Source organism: Hippopotamus amphibius, chromosome 17 (genome assembly GCF_030028045.1).
Source record: "Hippopotamus amphibius kiboko isolate mHipAmp2 chromosome 17, mHipAmp2.hap2, whole genome shotgun sequence".
In the NCBI taxonomy this organism is placed as follows: domain Eukaryota; kingdom Metazoa; phylum Chordata; class Mammalia; order Artiodactyla; family Hippopotamidae; genus Hippopotamus; species Hippopotamus amphibius.
Genome location: NC_080202.1, coordinates 3,705,051 through 3,720,979, shown reverse-complemented (window position 1 = coordinate 3,720,979; position 15,929 = coordinate 3,705,051). Strand labels below are relative to the sequence as shown.

The 15,929-nt window shown below is 48.1% G+C and overlaps 1 protein-coding gene across 2 annotated transcripts in view; it reads left to right on the top strand.

Moving 5' to 3' along the window:
• The first annotated feature begins 1,143 nt into the window (after window positions 1-1,143).
• Window positions 1,144-15,929, top strand: part of LOC130839925 (protoheme IX farnesyltransferase, mitochondrial) — a 106,025-nt gene continuing 91,239 nt past the window's right edge. The window contains exons 1-3 of one of the 2 annotated variants that reach the window (XM_057714681.1): window positions 1,144-1,346; window positions 5,563-5,696; window positions 7,399-7,720. In XM_057714681.1, the coding sequence (XP_057570664.1) occupies window positions 5,694-5,696; window positions 7,399-7,720 (325 nt within the window). In that variant the 5' untranslated portion in view covers window positions 1,144-1,346; window positions 5,563-5,693. Of the gene's footprint in view, window positions 1,351-5,562; window positions 5,697-7,398; window positions 7,721-15,929 lie in introns of both variants that reach the window. The other variant, XM_057714680.1, reaches the window with a different exon arrangement.

The following is a 15,929-nucleotide window of genomic DNA, read 5'->3' as shown; positions in this document are numbered from 1 at the left end:
AGGGGTTCTGGTCTTGGTCTGGAACTCAGCAGCTAGATGACTTTGGGCAGATAAGACTCTTTGAGCCTTACCGGGTCATTCAAAAGAGGTTACTGTGGATGTCAACACCCAACGTTTATAAAAAGCACATGGGAAATTATAAGGCATTTGAAAACTTTTAACACATTATTTTATCCTGTTTACCTCTTCATGGAATATACTCTCCCTTCCTTGTACGCAGGGAAAATCCACTATTCCTACAACCGAGTATTAAGTTTAAATCTCCCAAAGCTTCCCTGAGCCAACCACCCAGAACTGTGACTTCCCCTGGGTTTCTGCAGCACTTTCTCCATCACCCCCATGTCACACTGACCTGGTTAACTGCCAACCCTTCTGGCCCCCACTGGTGCAGTGTCAGCTCGTACACGATCGGGGGATTCTTCTGATCCCCCCCACCCCCACCCGTGCCCGGCAATGTCAGACGAGATGAACCAAATGGCCACCTATCGCCTTATCATTGAAGTCAGAGACATTACCCTCCTAGAACCCAGTTACCTATTTCTTCTCTTTCAAAAGCTGCATCTTTTCCAACTTCAGTGGACTGTTACTTGCGGAACTCCGATGCCAAAAGCAGATGAGAGGAGGGCTGCTGACACCTGCCCTCCTAACCACGACACGAATGATAACTTATTTCTTAGCTGTGACCGCCGTCTGGCTGGCCACCCACCGCAGAGACATCACTGAGGTCTCTCAACCATCTTATGGGATCTACGCTATTAAGATCCCCGTCGTGCAGCGACACAGCCGAGGTCCAGGGGACTCAGGGCCTCTGCCCAACAGGTCCGAGGCCAGGAGGTGGAGGCCGGAATACAGAGGCCACTCCAGAGCCCGAAATCTTAAACTCCGCATGCACCTTCCTCATCCCGGGATGCTTGGACGGCTCCTCGGCGTGCCTCAGGGACCAGGCGCCCGCTCGCATCGCTCTCCGCATTTCACAGCCAATACCGACGGGGCTGGAAGGTGGAGGCACCGTCCCCAGGACCTTTTCCTCCCGGCGGCAACTGCAAGCGACCCGCGAGCAGCCCCGCGGCCGGCCCTGCCCTAACGCCAGGCCCCTCGGCTCCGTCCATGGATGCTGGTCTCGGGCCACCGCCCTCCGCTGCTTCCGCGTCCGCCCGCCGGAAGGGACGCGCCGGAAGTGACGCTCCAGAAGCGCCGCTCCTCCCCCGGGGGCGGGGCGGGGCAGGGAGATGGCGGCGCCCAGCAGCCGGTGAGGAGAGAGGACGCCGGGACCCTGGGGCCGGGGGGCGCGGCCGGACTCGTGCGTGATGGCCGCATCCCCGCACCCTGGCTGCTCACGCCTCCTGGCAGGTACCGCGCCCGCCCTCGGGCACCGCTGTGGGGGGGGTTGTCGTCTCCGAGCCACGTGCGACGCCGTGCTTCCGCCCTCCTGCAACCTTGGGAGCCCTTGGCTAGGGCGGCGGGGCGCCGGTGGGGGCGGAGGCCCGTGGAGCGGCCCGACGTGAGGCGAGCGCGGGGCTGGGGTCCGGGCCTGCTCTGGGGCCGCGGTGGTCCGCAGCGCCTCCCTCTCCTCCTCCCCGGGGCCTGGGGTGGGGGTGGGGGGGGCGCGACGTCTGGCGCGTCTCTCAGTTGTCAGAGACTGGCGGCTGCAGGAGAGGGGACGGGGTGGGACCTGGGGGCTCCACGAGCCTTGTGGCGCATCAGAGCCTTAGGTCCTGGCGCCCCTGGAGGTTACTCGTACGCCCCCCGGGTAGGGGCCCCGGCAAGTGCTTTGCCCCCCCGCCCCGTTCCGAAGCCTTGTTCCAGTGTGCAGGGTCGCGATGGGGACGGTAAAGATCCTGACCACCTCGGACAGCGCGCCTACCCACCCCCCCTCCAACCGCCCCACCCCCCAGACTTTTGTCTTTTCTACCCTTAGCGTGGTCCCTGACGTAATCCGTCCACGCCAAGGACCTGCCACAACTGTATGTTGAAAGTGGGATGCGCTTTCTTGCTCCCTTGGCTCGGTCTCAGCTCAAATGTTACCTATTTGGAGAGGCCTGACCACCCTAAGTAAAGCCCCCCCCACCCCCCTCTTCTTACATCAGCCTGTGTCTTTCATCGTGGTTCGTCTAGCACAGTCTGTCGTCGTTTATTTGTAACCGGCTTATTGCGTGTTTCTCCCGACGGGAAGGTTGAACCTTGTGCGGGCAGGGACGGTCTCTCTCTGGTCCGTCTCTGTGTCCCCAGTGCCCAAACCAGTGCCCCAGATGCCTTGTTGGTGCTGAGTAAATCATTTGTGAATGAGTGAAGGTTGTCCTGATGGAGTTGTTAAAAGCGGGGGGTTGGGCATCGTTTTACCCTCTGTAGTTTAGGATGGTAACTGATGTGTGAGGACTGTGTTGCTGGTGGCCCACACTGGAGATGGGCTCCCTTTGGGTCAAATCCCAGAAACTGCTTTAGGCCTCACCTATCGCAGGCTCTCTACAGCATCTGGCAGTGTTGGTCGCAGCACTCTGTGAAACTCCATTCTCTTCCTTTCTCCCAGTGTTGTTATTATGTGGGTCTCTTTTGGCTGTGTAGCCTCAGGGCATACCAACTGTTTTCTGGAATTGAGTTCTACACGTCTATAAAATGAGGCAATTCAACTAGATGATCTCTAAGGCCTCTTCTGGTTCAAAAGGAGGGCAGGAGGGTGAGAGGTGGGAGTGGGAGTGAACATTAAACCAGATTAGCCCAGGTTTGGTAATTGTTGAAGCTGGGGGGTCAGTTGTGTTCTTCTGCTATTGTATATGACTGGAATTTTCCATAATGACACATCTTATTTAAAGGGTCTGTGGTTGGCTTTGAATTACTTTGTTACCTTCTCCACTCCCAAAGGTGAGTGTTTGATCCTGACCCTAGACACTCATTCTCAGAGAGCTGGATTATCCCCTCTGTAGGGAGGTTTTTCCCACGTGCACTCCTCAGGACTGGCTGCTTTCCTGCCTTTCACTTCGGTGTTTTCAGCTTTCCCACCTGACTACCCAGAACTCCCCGGGTTCAGTAAGTGGACTGCATGGGGTTCACGTGGTTTGTTGCAGGAGCAGTCTTTTTGATGCAGGTGTGGGAGAAATTAATAGCTTAGCCTCCTGACGCTATGTCATAATCCCCAGAAGATCTGCTAGTAAGTGGTCTGTGCAAGCTGCTGTGATCCACCCGGAAGATCAGTGTAAGAGCTTGATACGGAGGCAGCATGGTGGGAAAGGGACAGAAGGGTAAACTGGGACTGTGTCGGGTATCTGGTGGTCATGCCCAACTGTTCTTCTAAGGCATCAAAGTATTTTATCGCCATTAAGAACTTGTCAGGACCTTTCGGTTTCTTATCTGTGCACTTCGCTTTAAAAGCTCTACAATCATGACTCACTGTTGATGGTGAATAGTGGATATGATCATATGTTTCCAAATTTTTAATGCATCTTTTATAAGCTCTGTGTATCTTCAAACCTACATTTGTTTACCTGGGGCCAAATGTCTTTAAATTTCTGGCACTGATTCGTAGAGAAGTGACATGTTTTGACGAAATGAAGCATTTTCATCTTTTAAAAGTGTAGTTTCCTAGTTTTTTTGTTTTTGTTTTTGTTTTCCATAGAATCTTGTTTTAACCCACTTAATCTTGAGAGATATTTTCCTAGGTGGCTGTTTTCCTCCCAGGAACATGCATTTCTCATTGGACCATTGGAACTCAAAACTGGTTTTGAAATTAAGGCCCAGAGCAATAAAACTTGATGTCTTCTGACATGATCTTTTAATATTGAAATTGTATTATTCCAAAGAAAATGTCAAGGCAAAAAAGGAAAAACACACACCATCCCAAAAAAAGACAGCAAACCTTTACTATCGGAGGACTGATTCCAACACTCCTGTTCCTTCCTGTACCCATTTATAGACAACACGTATTCATGTATGTGGAAAGTAAGCATTTCATACTTACCTGAGGGTTGAGGAGATGATTTCAGTGGAGAAGGGACTTATCTCCAGTCTAAGATAATTGCCATGTTTACCGAGGGTCAGTGGTAGTTCTTCCCACAGTCCAGTGAGCGACGTGGGTGACCCAGTCATCAGACATTATCTCCTTACATGGAAGGCACTCTGCTAGCTGTGGTAGCAGAGGTGAGGAGAGGAGAGTTCCTGCCCCGAGGAACTAAAAAAAAAGTGATGCAGAAACAAATGGAAATATTTGCATTAAGAAGGGCCCCAAGAAAAGAGTGTAAAATGATAGAGTAGTTGAGAGAGACTTGGACATTCGACAGGCGGAGCAGAGGCAGGACAGTGGAGGCAAGGAAGCAGCAGAAACAAGGAACATGGAGCTGGAGTGGTGGCGTGCACAGGGAGGGATGGCATGATGAGTCACAGGGACACGTTCGGGCAGGTGATATGTACTCTGGGCTTCAGACGGAAACCGTTGGCTCTATGGGACATGGCTTAACTGGAGTCAGGACGAGTGAGCTGAATCCCATGTCTGTACTGTAGTCAGCGTGTGAGATGGTAAGATCTGTACCTCTCAGCGGCCAGGAAAGGAGTGGGCAGATTTGACTGGTGTTTCAGAGTTGACTGGAGTTGATGATTATTAGGTGATGAAGGAAGAGTTCAAGACGGTCCTGGAATCTCAAGTAGGCGATGGTTTTATCTGCAGTAGGTGACAGAGTAGAGATAAGGGTGAGAGTGAAGTGTTCTTAGAGACGTATTGCAGCGCATCCACGTGGAGACCCTCAGCAGATGGAAATGGGTGCAGTGACTCTAGCAGTGGGTTGAAGATGAGAAATTACCCAGAATTGCATTTGTTCAAGGACAGGATGTAGTGCGCAGAACATCGGGGACACAGCTGCCTTCACGTGGCTGACACAGCACAGGAGCCACTGTGGGAACCTGAGAAGTGATGAGTCGCGGGCCGCGGAGGACCAGGGGTCCTTAGGGGGGTCATGGAAGCTGCGGGAGGAGAGACTTAAAAGAAAGAGGTGGGGGGCCTGTGCTGTGGTCCTGTCGAAGTCTCATCCAGGATGAGGGCTTACACGGAAGCACTGGATTTGTTGATATTTGAGACAAGGTTTAGAGATGAATCACTAAAAGCCAAATTCGGATACAACAAAAATAGCTTCTTACTAACTATGTTGATAGACTCATACTTTATTGAGAACTGTTTCCTCTCCCTTTTAGTTGGCTAACCCAACATGGCCAAAATATTAATCTGAAATATATCTTCCAATTTACTTTTATTGAGAAAAATTCAGCTTCTCATTTTACACTTTTTAAAAAGTGACTGAATTGATTATTTTACATTTTGTTCTTAAAAAGATCTATGGTTTGGTTATTTCAGCATTTGATATAATAAAAGCATAATGATCCTGAAATGGAAGAGTTCCCTAGCCCTGCTGGAGATCAGTACCACGCATCCACAGGTCTGGATCAGAGCATTTCAGAGTTCTGACCCATCACTCGTGCATTGCTTGCCGTGGTGTGGGCGCTGCTTCTGGGTAGGTCCGGTCATCACTCGGTGAGAAGCGTTAGCCGTTTTAACATTTTCCCCCTTCCTCTCTATTGCAGGCTGGGTAGGAGGACGCATCTGGTATCTAGAAAGAAGAGCCTTGCAGGAGTCACCTCAAAGGTTCCTGCATCTTCTCAGGAATGTCAATCAACAATGGGTCACGTTTCAGCACTTTAACTTCCTCAGGCGCATGGTACGTTCAGAAGACCATCCTCCCTTTGCTGCTCCCTGGCTTTCCTTGCCCTGTAGGAGGGGATTGTGAGAAGAGTTCTAAAAAGTACTCTTTGAGAAGGATTTTTGTTTCACATGCCCTTAAGTTTACCCACAACTTTAATCCCCTGTTCTGGTTATGTTTAACTGAAACCAGAATATTTCTGGTGTCTGAGTTTTCAAGTATGATCTTGAACTTATTGATTAAGTTTGGAGAAAGACTGAAAACTGCTGCCATGTTTCGACTAGGCCACAGTTAGGAAAAGCTGAACTGTTACAAAGCATCTCTTTAAATTCTTTAAAGCTCTGTGAATACATCAGTAATACAGAAATAATGGCTTTAACAGTGTAACCTTTCTATTTTATAACATCAGCAGTGTGTTCAAAAGTCTTTTAAACACATGCACTTCTGAGCAGATTCAAACAAATTGAGTTTTGTGATTTGCTGAGCATTTTACAGTGGGCATTGGTAATATAGCTCAGTTCTCTAGTGGGCCTTTGTCCAGGTCGACTCTGGGGTCTGCAGCATGGGAACTTATATTTGCCACTTTCTCAAGTGACAAAGAATCATAGAATGAAGAAATGATGGTAAAAACTCATAATTTCAGTGTAAGCGTGAAAGAATAGCAAATTCATAATCTGAAGTCCTATTTGACATTTCTCTAATCTTTTTTTAACTTAAAATGCTCACTCTAACTTTTAAAATCTTAACAAAACTCATTGTTTTGATGAGAGATTTTAATTTCCAGAAATGTTCAGACTTTTAAAGTTGGGGATAGAGGATAATGGATAATTAGAAGAGAAACTCAAGTATGTAGGATGCCTTTTTTATGTAAACAGAACTCTGAATTCAGTCATGAGTTTGTAACTCCTTTCTAAGACAGGTGTATGTAATTTCAAGCTTTTGTGATATAATGGGGGAAAAAAATCACTTAACTGGTTATCAGGAAGGTGGCTTCAGTGCCAGGAGCATCTATCACTAACTAGTTGTTGATTCTGGGCTCTGTCCGTTTTTTCCCAGCCTTGGTTTCCCCATCTGAGAATTAAAGCGAGACGTACTAGTAACGGTCCATCTTCTTCCACAGCTTTTGAGAAGATTGAATGAGACGTGTGTTGTGTAAACTGTAAAGATGCATGTTACGTAAAGTGCCTCACGGTGTTAGTCACAGTTCCTCCTTTTCGCTAATGATAGAGACTGTTTGACTCTAGATCCCATTCTTTCCACACACCCACTGCCCTAAGGTCAGTGACACCTGGGCTGTGACCCCATACCGAGCCCCTCTGCGCTGTCTGCCTGGGGACATGGAAAGTCAGCAGGTTGCCTTGGGCTCTTGATTATAGAAAACTTTTTCATTGTATTTGGAATGTGAAGCCTCCAGTTTCTGGTACTGCATGGGGGGAGGTTCTGGGGGAGATGAGTAAGGAATAAATTCATCTTTCTTTCAAGGAACTTAAATTCCTAGGATTTTCTAAGCCATAGAATTTGAAAACCAGCTAGTTGCATTCTCCATATCTCTTAGTAAAGTGATTCCCATGTAGTACGAGTTCTTTCAGCGAGTGTTTGTAAAGGTATGGAAAATCTTTTAAGTGCTGTAGAGGTTGGACTGGTGGAAGGTGTTACTGAACAACCATTTAAGAGCATCTGGGGCCTCAGCTTCCTAGTAACGGGTACCTTTTTTATTCAGTATGTCACACAACGGAGCAGAAGCCTCAACCAGCAAGTAAAACCGAAGCCAGAACCAACGGCGTCCCCTTTCCTTGGGAAAACACCTTTGGATGAGGCCAAAGCCGAAATGTACGAGATGAGTCCTCTTTCGCCCCCCAGCCTGCCTCTGTCCAGAAAGCCACATGGAAAAGAACGGATAGAACTAGAACCAGCCCCAGTGGCTGAAGCCTCAGCAGCGGTGGGGGCGGAGACAAGGGAGGAAAAGCAGTGGAGAGAGATGCGGCTGCGGGCGGATGATTTGCCGGGGATCCTGGCTCGGCTGTCAAAGATCAAACTCACAGGTATGCGGCTTCTCTGCTCTGGTTGGATTCTTACTTGAAACTGGGTGGTTTTTTTTTTTTGGTTAAACAAAATGCTGATTTTATTACTGCCCCAAAAGAAATGATTTTGAAACTACAGGTCCTCTCTTAGTATTTTTCCTCTCTTCAACTTGATTGAGATTTGAAATCAAAGTTTTGGAATTCCATTTATGCAGAATTGTAAATAGTATTGCCCTAAGCATATTATACTAAAAATAGTCTCTCTTTTATTTGCAGTTGCAGCAGAATGTTTATCTTCCTTATTTCCTTGTCTTTTGTGTGTTTATACCTACTGTCCTGTAAAGATGCAGTAAGGTAATGCGTTCTGTTCCAGTTCTGGAAGCACTGCTGGCTGGACGGGCAGTGGACCCTCAGGCGCCGGGGCTCCCAGCTCACTGCCGTGCGTGGCTTCTTGTCAGGCCTCTGCGGTTGTCCCCCGTGTGTGGGAGTGTCCAGTGCTTCTCTGCAGAGAAAGCTGGTGACAGCACTGTTGAGCAAGGCTTGCCTGTCTTTTTAAATAGAGTTTTGCCACGGCCGCTGGTTCTGTGCTCATGTCACCCTCCCCCCCGGCAGAATTGAGTCACTGCCACAGAACTCTTACGGCCTGGAAAGCCTGGAACGTTTCCTGTCCGGCCCTTTAGAGAAAAAGTTTGCTGACCCCGCCTCTAGAGCATGGACTTGTGAGAGGCAAGGATGATGGCAGACAAACCAGTGGTGGCTAATCAGGAAATGCCTCGCGGCTGAGCTCAGGAGGAAAGGGCAGAGAGAGAGAAATACAAGGAAGTGACATGAACAGACCCTCAGGTAGACCTGGTGGAGCACTAGCGCCACGAGATACAAGGCTCTTAGGACCCAGGCTCGCGAGGGGCCTGACTGCTGTCGGGGGAAGCAAGCCTTCCCCGGTCCTGGGCCCCTCTCCTCACTGTCCTCCACCCAGCCCCATCCTCTGAGCGAGAGCGTAGAGTCCTGCCCTCACATCCTCACTCAAACTCGTTCCGTGACCTTGAGCAAGTTCCATGCATCTCTGTGCCTCAGTGTTCCCATCTGTAAAGTAGGGATAGCAGTGATACCTACCTCCTAGGTCTACTGAGTATTAAATGGGATGGCATCTTCAAACTGTGTGGAAGTGGCATGTGAAGACTATTCACTTGTTTCTTACATGAGAAATAAATTTGTCACCTGGGTACCCCTGTGGGCACTTGTGCTTGCTGCCCCTGCTCTAGGAGGACCCCTGGCCTTCTGCTGTGGGAGACTGGCTCACTGGTTGCGCTGAGGCTTAAGAATGTGAACACTGAAGGGAGAACCGGGTTTGGGGGGAGGGCAGGTTTGGACACACGGAATTCAAGTTGCCTCTGGCACATCCAGGTAGAGAGGTCCAGTCGGCACTGGCTGTGAAGGACAGGAGCTTGGCTAGACTCCTGGGCCGGCAGAGCAAGGGGTCTTCAGGGTTGACCGTGAAGCTGTGGTGGGTTGCCAGAGGTCAGGTGTAGAGTGACCAGAGCAGAAGGCAAGAACAGGACTTGGGGGCGTGTCCCCCTTTAAGGGGTGGGCAGAGCCTGCAGGGAAATAAAGGGTGGGAGGAAGGGAAACAGGAAGGGGCTTTGTTAGGGAAGCCAAAAGAAAGCTGGTTCATAAAGGAAGTGATCAACACAAGTGCTAGAGGTCTCTGACGATGCCTGGCTACGTGGTTATTTTATTTGGCAGTTAGGGAGTCAGTGTTGACAGACTGCTAAATCAGGAACTAATTATCAATGTTTCTTAGAGTCTTAAATGAGGTACTTTAATGAATTTAAAATAACATCTTAAAGTTTGTTTCCATAATGCTTATTTCTTTAGGGACAGACAGGAAAGGATGATAATTGGTTTAGGAGCTTTTGGGGGGCGGGGGGCACATCTTCCTTCCTTTCACACTGCTGTTGTGTTGTTTGTCCTTTTCTGTCCCTTACAGTGTTGTATCTCTGAATAGGCATTCCAGATGCAGGGTTCGATGTTTAGAACATGCTGTGTGAAGTCTAGAGCAGGGACTGAATCACTTCTTCAGTGGTACGTGTTGTGCTCAGTGTGTGTTTGTGTCGACATCAGTCCCCAGGCGTCAGTTTGCGAAGGAGCACACGTGGCACATGTGTTCAAACGGCGCTTCCGCGGTCCCCGGGGCTCAAATCCCGGAGGCCTGGGACCGGACCCAGATCTCTGCATCTTGGCACGTGTGCAGACGATGTGGTGCTGCAGGTGGTCCTGGACCACCCTTTGAGAACGTGAAGGAGGTGCGCACGTGCAGAGGACCGGGCCCGGCCCCACTGGTCTGGGGGACGTGGGGGGGCTCGCCCCTTCCTTCCCGTGAGAGGCAGAGCGGCCCTCGCCACCACTGGCACAGGAGCAGCTGGCTGGGGGGCTCTGGACCACACAGGAGAGGTGCGCACAGGCGAGGTGCACGGAGGCCGTGGGGAGCAGCAGCCCCTACCCCTGCAGCCACAGGCAGTACATTTCTCCCCGTATCATGTTATATAGTCCATGCCCCAGGTTTCTGGATGAGCTCATTGAATTAAAGTCATTTCCTTCTGCTTATTCCATTTAAAGAGGCAGCACCCTTTGGGTGACCCCAACCCTCTTGTTTGACCTCTTACCTCCCTATTTATTTTATTACTTGAATTCACATGTCTTGGAGTCAGCAGGATTTTTTTTTTTTTTAAAGAAATCCCTGGTATCTGTCAATTGATTTCTTTTGGACTCTTTAACATCTTGGGCAATTCGTTTATAGCTAATGATGGCCGAGGCAGAAATATCTGGGGGTCAGCGATCACTTTTATAGGACTAGTCTTCCTTCCTTCGCCTCCTTTTGTTTACAGCTGTAACACGCCATGGATAATTAACCAGCCTACGGGAAGAGCCTGTAGCGAGCGTGTGTGCGCTTCTTGTGTAGGGCAGGAGGGCAGCAGCAGGAGGGTGCCATGCCGTTCATGCCAGGGTCTCAGCCAAAGTTTCCAGGAGCTAATGCCAGTTAAAGATTTTTTTTTCCTATGAAAGGAAGTAAGACTGAGTTTATAAAGAAGTAATAATATGTCTCCCTTGAGCTTCTCCTGCCAGCTGAGCTATTTACAATGTGTTTTGGAGTCTGTTGCAAGGACCACACTGGGGTGAAGAAATTTTATTTGGATTAGGGTCCTAAGAAGCTTTGGTGACTCAACCGAGTTTACACTTAATATGGGTCAATAAAAAGCAGAAATTTTTTTCTGAATAATGTGTGTGCTGAAAATCTACAACACATTTTTTCTGAGACCAGAATGCTAGAATAGATTGTTTATTGGAACTGATAGATTAGGCTGTTAATGAAAGTGATATAAACTGCAGTCTATCAGTGTATCGATTTCTTTCCCCTAGAACCTAGAGTGCTGCTTTTTATTAAAAGGGAAAAATAAAACAATCAAGAATAGCGGATACAATTTTATTTTAGATCGCGTGTAGTTTTTAAAAGTCAGTGTACTATTATCATCAGCTCTCAGATACTGTGTAAAGGATTTTTTACATTTTCAGAAAAATATTAATTGAGTAGGATTATAATTTCTTAAATTTTAATGTATATTTTGAAATAATTACCTAATATTTATATGCTTATTAAATGTTAAACTAGTATTTTTATTGTGTCTACTTTTAGAACAAATGAAAAATACAGATAAGCAAAAATGAGAAGAAAGGAATCTCCTTAAAATTCTACTCTCTCAAAATAATAACCGTTTTGTTGACTTTGGTGTATTCTAGAATGTTTTTCTATTCATGCCATTCAGATATTTTTGCCTTTTAAACAAAAGTAAGATCATAATGTAAACGCTTTCTGTAGTTTTAAAAAAATTCTGATTCTGTGCATATCTTTTTGTGTCCCTATGCTTACCCTGGTTTTGATGACCTTTTCTTTTAGTAAGTAGTGTTTCCTTGAGATACAGAAGCACGTGATAACATCCCTCTGAGTTTGATGTGACATTGTCGGACTTGTCTTGCGTTTTAAGCTCGAGGATGGAGGCTCTCAGTTTCCATTACTGGTAAGGCATTCCTGTGGCCCGAAGCAGACGCAGAGGGAGCTACCAGCGGGGCAACTTTTTCTCTAAAAAGGTTTTCCCAACGTTTTTGAAACCACAGAGCCAGCGTCCTGCTTCTTCCCGAGTCTGCATTCTCGTGTCGTCCGCCCCCACGCTCAGCACACTGTGTGTCTGTGCTCAGCCAGAGCCCCGGTGCCCCTGCCTGCCAGGCGTACCGGCTGTGCCGGGGCAGTGCTGATGGGGGGCTCACTCCTCGGGTTGAGGTCCTGAGGGTCGTCTCGGTGAGGATTCTGTCAAGGCCAGGCCCTGCTTTCTCCCCGGTGTGCCCGCTCGTCTCTCCCTCCAGCTGGGATGCAGCTGCCTCCGATCAGTCCTGCCATTGCATAAAGCGGGTCCACGTCATCGTGGTCCACCCTGGCCTCTGCTCCTTGCTCTTCACCCTCCACGCCAGCCAGGAAGACAGGGTCCCGTCAGATAGCCTTTATTTCCCATGTTTGTTCACTTTCTTACCGCTTCGTATTTAGGTTGTCTGATGTTCTGCTATTCAGATAGTGAACGTAAGAAGTCAGCTCTCAGCATCTGTCTTCAGTTTCATCTCATCTGCACTGTATTAGCAAACATTTCTTGAGGTTTTTAGTATCCTCTTTTTACCTAATCTATCGCTGATGTCGGTTTTTCTCCAATTTTCATTCTTATTCCATCATTTCAGTTGGTTTCTGGTGGGAGTGGGGGCTGTGTAGATGCTTTAGCCAGTGTTGTAAGTTAGATGAAAAATGTATTTATCATGGCTGTTCTGTTTTCTGTTGATATAATTGTTTTAAATTCAGTTTGATGTTAATTGGATTGACTGTAAGTGTAAGATGCCTGGTAGATGCTTGAGGAATGTACGGATAAATTTCACATGGATGATAATCATTCTCAAAAAAAAATTGACAGCTGTAAAGACAAGAAGGAGAAAAAGCTATGAGTTGAGAACGGGCTCAGCTCCATGTAACTGAAAACTGAAATAACAGTGACGAAAGCAAATAAAGCGTTTATTAATCTCTTGTATTGAAGAGTCTGAAATTAGGAACCCAGAGCTCATGCTTGAGGAAATTGTCAATGTAGCTGGCTCCTATTTTTTGTTCTGTTGTCATTAGCTTGTGGCTTTTGTCCTCAGGCCCACAAGATAGCTGCCGATCCCCCATCATCATGTTGTATTCCAGGCAGAAAGAATGAAGAAAGGTGATGGTATAGAAAGGCAGAAACCTCCTTACAAGACTTGGCCTTTTTAGGGAATTCCCTGGTGGTGCAGCGGTTAGGATTCTGCACTTTCACTGTTCAGGGCGCGGGTTCGATCCCTGGTTAGGGAACGACGGTCCTGCCAGCCGTGCTGCCTTTTTATTTGGGAAGGGAAGCTTTTGATAGGAATGTCTCCCTGTACCTCATTGGCCAAGACTGTACAGCATGGCATCTCCAGCTAAAAGGGAGATTGTAAAGAGTTCTTACCTCTGCCACTTAAAAAGCCAAAGCAGCTGACGTCCAGCCTAGTCCATTCTGTGGGTAGTCAGCTTCTCTGTGTCCTCACAGCCCCCGGCCCAGGCTGTCTCATCATGCAGCGTATCCCCTGCCAGGAGGAGGGCACAGGGCTGCCCGCCTCTCTATCCCCAGTTTCCCAAAGAAAATAGAGCAGCACCCCGAGGTCTGCTCTAGGTCACGCCACTCACGCACTTCACGTGTAACGCATTTACATGAAGGCCGCTTTGCCGCCTCGACAGGCGCGTTCCCAGCGGCGGTCGTGGTTGTGTACCTGTCTGTCGGCAGTCTCTCCCTGTCGTCTTGGTAATCAGATACGTATCGGAGACTCCTAGTGTGTGCTGGGGACTTGTCAGCACTGGACTGTGCGGTGAGGAAGGCCAGCTAGCCCAAGAGCACATTGAAACTTCAGCTAGACAAGGAAGCAAGCCAGGTGGCCCCCTGGAAGTTCCGCTTTCTCTTTCTGTTGCACTTCACAGTCACTGAGGGCTTTGGCATCGTGCGAAGTTTTCTTCTTCACCCCAAATTCCGTCGTCGACCTAGAGGACTGCACTATCTTCAGTGTTCTGAGACTCCACTTGTGATCTGAGATACTTAGAGTGCTTGTTCCAGTGCAGATTTCTGGGCCTCATCTCCATAAACTCCCTTCGCTCTAGGTCTGGGATGGGGCCCAGGAATCTGTGTTTTAACAGAGGGCCCTGCTAGGCATGGTCCCCAGAACATACTCTGAGAAACTCCTTACCTAGAGAACTCATTCAGCACCTTCTCCACCACCTCGTCTTCATCCTTAGCAGGTCACCTTGCTTTCCATTTCAAACAAAAATAAAGCTTCAGTTCTCATCCAGTGGGAACTCTGCAACTTCCTGCTAACTGAATTCATCTGAATTCTCACCTGTTACTGCCTTTTCTCCCCTCTACCTGTTCCCCCATCCCCGTCCCCCCCACCCCCGAACAGTGGACAGCTCCATCACCGTGGCACCTGGGAGTCCTCTTAGATTCTGCAAGTGCAAGCAGACCTCCCTTGCCCGTGGAGGGTGTGTTAGCCACCTCTGGAGGGGACCAGACGGTTGCTTCCCAGTCCTGCAGGTCAGACGTGCCCAGGTGCCTAATTATCATTTTGGGGTATTATCAAGGGCTTGGTTTCCAGTTCAAAGCAAAGTATGGTAGCATCTCATTCATTAAGATTAAGGAATGAAAAACTTGCAGAAGTGACTTTAAAAGAATGTTACTAGGTTATTTCTTTAAGTACTAAAAAAAGCTTTTGCTCAATAGTATTTTTTTATTTTTCTTGAGGGGATAGTGAATGGGGAAGTCAAGAATGAAGAGAGGAGTGCTAACATATCAGTGATTTGTTAAAAAAAATACAAGGGCACTTTTTTATCTGTATTCACACGGGTGGCATTCTGTCTACAGGGGAGGAGGGCAGCTCTTTCTGGCCCTCCCTCACCCTGTGACCTTGTCCTTGCTGTTCCTCTGTCTCCAGCACTCACACCTCCCCCTCTTCCCCGTTCGCAGGCCAGCTCCTCCTCATCCTTCGGTCTTCGCCTTTGACCTCAGTTTGCACAGGCGTCCGGGTGGTCGGAGCCCTTCAGGTCCTGCACAGCGTCTGCGGCTCCACCCTGTGACGAGCTTTCGCGCTCTGCTGTCCTGCCTGTTGGCGTGCCTGACTCTCCAGCAGCCTTTGGGCGCCCAGAGGGCTGGGACCGCATCCGTCTTCTTGGCTGGTTGCCTTGTTGCGTTCCCAGGGCCTCTTGCTGCTGCCTTGTACATAATAGGTGCTCCAAAAATAGACGCTTGACGGGTGTGGGGAACTATAATGAACTCTGTTGCCACCATTTGTAGAATTTGGAACAGCTTAGCCTTTTAATTACAAATAGTCACTTATTTTACTTTGATGTACCAGTTGAATGTGTAGTGGCAGCTGAAGAGTATTGTCCCTGAACCAGATGACCGTGGGCCACTGTGCTTTGTATTTCTGTCTGCAGTTTACAGTGTCACCTTCACCTGTTGTCATTGATACGAAACTGAGAAAAATCTTCGTTGTGTTAGTGAAAACTGCTCAAGTAACAGTTTCTTCTTGCCAAACTCATTTTTCAAAAGAAGTGTTTTTACTTCTTAAAAGCTTGATAAGCATCAGTTTTATGGAAACTTTTTTAGTTAATTAACGAAGGTTGTAAAGTGTTGGTTATTAAGTGTATTGAGAAAAAATGTTTCTTTTCTTTTTTTTTCCCTTTGGGCTGTGCCCTGCGGCATGCGGGATCTTACTTCCCTGACCAGGGATCAAACCTGGCCAGCTGCATTGGGAGCACAGAGTCTTAACCACTGGACCATGAGGGAAGTGCCGAGAAATGTTTCTTTGTTGAAGAGGAAAACTAAAAATAGGATGACAAAGTAGAAAAGCTCTGATGGTTCAGGGAAAAACTGTGATTTTTAAAGAACAATCTTAGGGTCTCAGTGTTGTGTAATTAACTTGGGTATAAACAGCTTTTATTTATGTGTTCATTTACACCCACCTGGTAGTGATTTCGTTCCCCTCTTCTGAATACTGTCTGCCAGTGCAAACCCAGTGCTTCCTGGGGATTGTCTGGGGACGGTACTTACCTGTTTCATTTTGGTAATAGTGCTGCTCAGTAAATTTGAAGTTA